At 36.0% G+C, this 6,966-nt stretch overlaps 2 protein-coding genes and 1 long non-coding RNA gene across 5 annotated transcripts in view; 1 reads left to right on the forward strand and 2 right to left on the reverse strand.

The window, feature by feature from the left end:
- LOC104702492 lies at nt 67-2,382 on the forward strand. Of its 3 annotated transcripts, none has more exons than XR_754042.2 (4): nt 67-529; nt 606-734; nt 881-1,386; nt 1,544-2,382. It is a non-coding gene; the product is annotated as an uncharacterized LOC104702492 (long non-coding RNA). The 3 variants fall into 3 exon arrangements; XR_754043.2 differs by having other exon boundaries at nt 67-402; XR_754041.2 differs by having other exon boundaries at nt 67-734.
- On the reverse strand, nt 3,892-5,429 carry LOC104702494 (pentatricopeptide repeat-containing protein At1g77170). The gene has a single exon (XM_010418346.1). The coding sequence runs from the start codon at nt 5,401-5,403 to the stop codon at nt 3,997-3,999; it is 1,407 nt and encodes a 468-aa protein (XP_010416648.1). The 5' UTR covers nt 5,404-5,429; the 3' UTR covers nt 3,892-3,996.
- LOC104702493 (SNW/SKI-interacting protein-like) overlaps nt 5,535-6,966 on the reverse strand; it is a 5,827-nt gene continuing 4,395 nt past the window's right edge. Inside the window, exon 3 of the mRNA XM_010418345.2 lies at nt 5,535-6,960. Coding sequence (XP_010416647.1) covers nt 5,692-6,960 — 1,269 coding nt within the window. The 3' untranslated portion in view covers nt 5,535-5,691. The remainder of the gene's footprint in view (nt 6,961-6,966) is intronic.

Below are 6,966 nucleotides of genomic sequence, written 5' to 3' on the forward strand. Positions count from 1 at the left end.
GAGAATAGAGTTGCTCTATATATAGAGCAATCCTATCATTTTCTCTATTTTAGAGTAAATCTTTTATCCTATAAAACACAAATCACCTGACCAGTAAAATTCTGCCACATCAAATTTAATATTTCAAAATTAAAAGAAAAAACAAAACCATTTATCCATTACTTTCGGACAAAAAAACATTTACGAGAAAGGAAAATATAAAAACGTTTACACGTCTAAGAAAACCTGAACGAAAATTTAAAAAGAATATATTTGCAAATGTTTGGGCTATTAATAAAGTCTAAGTACATAAAAATGATTTGTAAACCCTGTAACTATTTTCTTTGTTCTTTTTCTATGTCTTCTCATGCTTTATCGATTTGTATCCCTAATTTTCCGCCCACTAACACCTCCACGTTCAAGGTGATTATACAACCGATTCCTCTTTTATTTAAATCCCAATTCAGTTTCTATTATCTGTTATCCTCTCCTCTAATCCTCTCTGTTCCATCGTTTTTTTTTCTGCTCATCTATTACAATTCTCACTCAGGTGAATGTTCAAACTTTTGTTCATATTCATAGATTTTATCTTCAACTCATATTAATTATGATTTTTATATATTCAGGTGGAAGATTCTCTGGATTATACCCATCTTTCACATCTAAAATTCTTTGACAAAAGAATGGAAGATCAGAGCTTTAATATCGTGGACATGGAATTATTATCCAAAGATAAAGCTGGAGTAATTCTCAAGGTTATTCTCATATATAGAATTATGGATTTGCAAGTTTAGATCCGAATTACAGTCTCCCACTCTTTCACCTATTGTTTTATTTAGCAATTAGTTATGGATCGTGAGGTTTTTACATCTTTTGTTTAATGTTTACCATCTAACTGTAGGGGTTAGTCTCCAACATGAAAGAATGAGCTTTCCGCCAATGGAGTTTCAAACTGTCTCCTAATCTCAAATTGTCTTCTATGCCATTTACAAGACATGATATCCTTATGGTACCTCTACCTCACATATGGACTTCTTCTTATTAATTTCCCACTGTCAGGTTCTAGGAACAATTGATCTACGTTGTTGGGTAAAATTTTATTTAATTCCTTCATGAAACCCTTCCTCAAGTCTTCGCAGAAAAATAAAAAGAATTTAATTCTCTTTGTCTGTTTTAAATAACAATAATAAAAAGAAAAGAGAGAACAACAATGATTAGTCCTTTACTTAATGCAATCCAATTTTTTTTATTTGGAACCATTTTTTATTAACTTTTCCACAATATATATGTTGATTGATGTTCCCAAAATTACCTTTTGTTTGGCATATTGATTTTCATTTTCAGCCCATGCACGGTCCAAGTTGTAAGCATGATCAAAGTGGCATACAATTTTTTCATCTCTCCAAGGTTTGTCAATATGTCTTTCTATAGCTTGCTCAATCGATACTGAAACAAGACATATATATCCACTCTGTATACATTATTCCTATTTGTTTTTTTTTTGAATCTATGTATGTATTGTTTTAACTATACTAATTAAATGATTATGATTTATTCTCATCAGATACTATGCTTTGGTAAATTTTAAAATGGCCATGATTAGCCTTATGGTTTATACAAGGATAAAGACATGTGGAAATGAAGTTAAGAAGAAGGAATTGGCAAGTGAGGAGGAAACTGAAGAGTGAACAAGCATGTGCAATAGAATACAATTGTGTATATAAAGCATGTAGTCATTTCTGTGTAGAACATGCACTGTTTTGTTATTGAAAGGGCGATGTATGTGTTGCTTAGTGACATAGAGCTTGTGTTGGTGATTTATGGACGGGTTTTTCTTAATTTTATGAACATATATATCGAACTATTTATTCAAGCGTTTAAAAGATATCTTTAATTTTGTCAAGCTATAAACCTTAAATTTATAGCTTATAATGGAGAGTTGCAATATAATCAACATTACATTTACTTTTAACAACATAGAAATTTGGTAATATTCAACCAATTTTTTTTTATTGTATATTACTCTTAACAATTAGTTATATATTATTTGATTACAAAAAGCAATGTCGTGCGTATGCACGGGAGAAATTCTAGTATAGAATAGGGCTGAAGCAAATGTTGCTCTATAATAGAGATTTGACTCTAAAATAGAGTGGGGCTGGAGATGTCCTAATAAACAATCTGAAGAGTTAAATAATCCATCCAAAAACTAAATCAAATTGGTGATGTTGAATTTTGATGATGCAAGAGTACTGACACATGATGATACTATGTTTGGTTTGAATATAATAAAGGTCTAAAGAAAAACTCAAATTTATTGTTATTCTAATTCTATAAGATTATATCAAATATTTTGAAAACATTAATTTAATTTAAATATTATTGAAAGAAAATTATGTTTAACTACAACAATTTAAGTTAATAAATGAACAAAAACAAAGAAAAATTGGCTAAAAACATGTTAAGTAAAAATTAGCAAATTGTAAGCAAATTATAAGCAAAACATAAGAAAATATAAGAAAAAAATAAGTCAAAAATATCTATTAATTTTAAAATTGATTGATCTACAAAATTTGTTTTCTTAATTAAGATTTATTTCATAGAGGTTAGCATAGAAGTCGGTGGTCAAACCTCAATGAAGCAGTTGTGGAATTGAAGATGAAGCAAAACGGCGCCGTTTCTGGCGTCATCATTCATCGCCTTCTGGACTACGGTCCGAACCACAGTCTCCACTATTGGGCATGTAGTCCCGTAGAACCTAACTCTCAGTTGGACCTTGGAGGAAGAGTTTAAGAAAATCAGGAAAAAGCAAACGAAAAATGAATTTTTTTATCTTCATAGCTCTCTCAATAATGGTGAGATTAGAAAGATGAATGAGAATAATGATGGTGAGATGCTGATGATGAGCGATGGTTTAAATAATATGTGAAATTTACAAATCTAATCGATTTTTTTTTGTTTCAATAATTCAATGCACATAAACTTTCTTTTTAATCAAACACAATAATTTGTAGTAAATATTAATTTGGGTGAGAGTGATATTTGAACAACTTTTGTTCTCGTTATGGGTACATTGTTATGTAAATTATCAATCAGACTAACTTTTTCTTTGGTTATTAAAAACTTAAGAGGAAAACAAGAGCTTAATAAGTAGTAGAACCAATTACTACATCTCAACATCTACACTTACCTATATACAAATAAAACCAAAAAAAATTCGACCGTGAGATGTAGATGCTGACTCAGATGTTAGGAGTTGCATTAACTTTACATTTTTTCCATTTTGTTTATTGAACTATTAGATATTACTTTTGAGTTTTGATGATTATGAGATTTGAAGAAAAAGCAAAAAAAAAACATGTCACTTATATTGATAATGATGGGCCTAATATGTTGAGAAAGTAAAGCCCAATTTTTTCTTGTTTTTTATCAAGTTTTGGACTTAAAAAAATCACTAGGCCCATAAGTGTTCACAAATCTAATCTCCATTAAATGTTGAATGAAAACCGAAACCCCATATATAGTTATTTGCAGGTTTTTTTTTTTTTTTTTAAAGAAAAAAATAGTGTTTCATCCTAACAAAGTATATGATTAATTTATCCAAACAGAAAGACATGCTTAATGTAAATGTTTGATTGGTTAACGACTTTAATTGTAGGTTTAAACGCTTTCAGAACTTAATTTGTGGGTAGAAACTGTATGGAAAATATGAAACTGATTTGAAAGTAGTAAAATGTGGCTATACGTTCAAATTTGGTAATTTATTTTTTGTTAAAAACTAAATCGCACTAGCGTAATATGTAATTGCTGAAATGAATGAAAGAATTACATTGTTTTAGAATGTGTTGTTTAAGTAATAATATGAAAAGATGTTAAGTAATTTCTCTAGCTACTTGCTTCTAACGATTACACTTGAAATAATTGGTTTCTTTTTTTTTAATAATATTTAGTACATTCTCTTCTTTATATTATGTTGTTCGAACATGAAGGGGAAAATTTATCAAAAACATGGATTTTTCAAAATGTCGTTGAAGCATAGCTATAGGCAGGAACCTTAGCAAGCTTCTGGTCTTTCATCATATTCCTAACTCTCTCAACATCTTTCCACATCCCTCTGAGTGCATACACATTAGCCAAGACAACATACACACCATCATTCCAAGGCTCGAGCTCGACCATGTGTTGAGCCACCCACTCAGCCATCTCAACGTCTCCAAACTTTTCACACCCACCCATCAAACAACCCCAAACCATCACGTTAGGCTTCATTGGCATCCCTTCCACCACTTTCTTGGCCTCCTCAAGCTGCCCATCCCTGCTCAACAGATCAACTATGCATCCGTAGTGAGATAACCCCGGTTCTAGTTCGAATTCTGACTTCATCATTGCGAAATACGTTTTTCCTTCCTCCACAAGACCTCCATGGACGCAAGCACTGAGAACTCCCACGAACGTGACCTTGTTTGGTTTAACACCAATATCTCTCATCTGACGGAAGCATTCCAAGGCCTCTAATGTATTCCCGTTAGCTGCGTAACTCATGATCATGGAACTCCAGGAGACAACGTTTCTCTGTGGCATTTTCTCGAACACTTGACTAGCTAAATCCATACGCCCGCATTTTCCATACATATCAATGAGCGAATTCATCATCATGATATCAGATTTGTCTTGGGTTTTAGCTTGTAGAACGCATTTATGCAACTGGGAAGCTAAGCTCAAGTTACCTAATCCTCCACAAGCTGAAGTCACACTCACCATAGTGAAATCATCCGGCTCAAACCCACTCCTTTTCATCTCCATAAACATTTCCACAGCCTCATCAGCTCTCCCAGCATGATTCAACCCTCCGATAACAGCGTTCCAAGACCCCAGCTTCCTCTCAGGATTTTCATCGAACACCTTACGTGCATTCTCAAACTCCCCTGCTTTGAGATACAACGTGATAAACCCACTCTCGCAGAACTCATCTCCGACGAACCCTAACCTCACGGCGACGGAATGAAGCTGCTTTCCCATCGGAAAGTCATGAATCTGAACGGCTGCTTTGATTACAATCGGAAGAGTGTACCGATCGGGCAAAACATTCGATCTCACCATGCCGAGGTACACTTGAACTGCATCGAGAGGAGAATCATGTCGTATGTAGGACCGCATGATGTTATTCCATAAGAAAGGGAACGGGTATTGATCGAGGATGCGTGAACGGTAGATATCACCATGGATCCGACGGACACGAGCGAGACTAGTGCAGTTTGATAACAGAGTAGCCAAGATTTTGTTTCGATCCTGAGGCGATAGAGACGTAATCGAGGAAGCTGAGACAGAGGCGATGAGATTCAGACGGTGGAAGATTGTCAAGTGATTTGTTCTCGTCTTAGTTGTAACATGAATCTTGGAGATGAGACCAGAGAAGAAGAACATGTGTGTCTTCTTGTTTTTGTCCTGATCCAAATTAATAACAAAACTCTTCTTAAAAACTTTCAAACTAGGATATGTTATGTACAAAAGATCTGTTACAACTCAAAAAGTAGTAGGAATAAAGCTCAAAGATCTGATATATGAAGTTGAAAGATTGTATTCGAGTAGAGTTCAGAGACTCACACAAGTCGCTACAACATAGATACTGAATCAAAAGCAAACACTGTTTCAACAGATCCAAGATAACAAGTTATATATTGAAATCAAACAAAGCTTTCGTTGTCATGATTTTCAACGGCCACTGCGTTCGAAATTGATCTTGGTTCGACCAGATCCGCCATGGTCATCCCTTGACGAGCTACCACCGCCGCCACTTGCTCTCATAGTTCCTCCAGACCCGATTTTGTCCAAAGGCTTCTTACCTTTCTTCAAATCAGAAACCCACCTGTCTAGACCGAAAGGATCTTGTTCCTCTTCCTTCTCAAACTCAACAGGTCGGTCTCTCTTGGTACCAGCCCTCTCGGAAGCCCCTGTGAAAGCTTTGTCAGGTTTAAACCTCTCAGTGTTCTTGATCTTGTCGAGCTGTACATCTGCGTTTCCATACATTTCTTCATCGTTATCCTTCTTTGGCTTGTACAGCGTTGAAAGAGTGGGTTGTGCAGTGAACAAGCCTTTGTCATATAAATTGTACTGGTCATCAGCAGCGAATCCAGAGTCCATTCCTTTGTCCTGGTTAAACAGCCGTTGATCATACATAACTTCCCCGCCTTTCACTCCAGTAGATGCCATTCCAAGAGCAACTTTCTCACTGATATCACGGTCTCTATCCCTTGTGATCTTGCTCTTCTTCCCCATGGCAGCATCTTTAGCTTCCAACCTTCTCTCCCTCTCTCTTTCCCTACGACGCTCTTCTCGGATCTTCTCTCTCTGAATCCGTTCCTCCCTTTCCTCTCTAGTCTCTTTTGGTCCTTCCCTCTCTCTTTCCCTTTCTCTCTCCCGGTCATAGTTGTCATAATCACCCCTTGGGTCAACACTTTCACTCCTACCCCTGTCAGATGAAACAGGCATACTCACAGCAGCACCTGTTCTTTCAGAGCGAGCTTTTTGGGCAAGAGCCCTCAATTCCTGCTCTTTCCTTTCCTTCTCCTTCATTGACATCTCTTTTTGCACCTTTGAACGCATTGAAACAGCCTCTCTAGCTTTCTGCTCAGCTACATAGAGCGCCTCTGATAACTTGGCAAAGTTATCATTGATCTGAACGTCCTGTAGGCCTCTTCCATCAGCAGCTAGACGTTTATCAAGAGGGATTGTGTAACCTTTTGGATTCTTCCAATTTGAGATGCAAGGAGGGATTTTCCAGTCTTGTTGGTCCTTGACAGTAACAGGCCTGGGCGGTGAATGCATGACCGGAACAGGCGGAGAGCCAGAAGCCTTTGGGACTCTCTTATGCTTAAACTTTGGTGGATCAAGTGGATCTACAGGCATCTCCACCATCCTAATAATCCTCTCTTTAGCACCGGAATTGAAGGCTGCAGATTGCTGGGAAGGCTTATACTTGATGTACTT

The sequence above is a fragment of the Camelina sativa genome, chromosome 7 (assembly GCF_000633955.1).
Source record: "Camelina sativa cultivar DH55 chromosome 7, Cs, whole genome shotgun sequence".
Taxonomy (NCBI): domain Eukaryota; kingdom Viridiplantae; phylum Streptophyta; class Magnoliopsida; order Brassicales; family Brassicaceae; genus Camelina; species Camelina sativa.

Coding starts and splice junctions, on each gene's coding strand:
- LOC104702494 (XM_010418346.1), bottom strand. CDS start 5,403: ATGTTCTTCTTCTCTGGTCTCATCTCCAAGATTCATGTTACAACTAAG.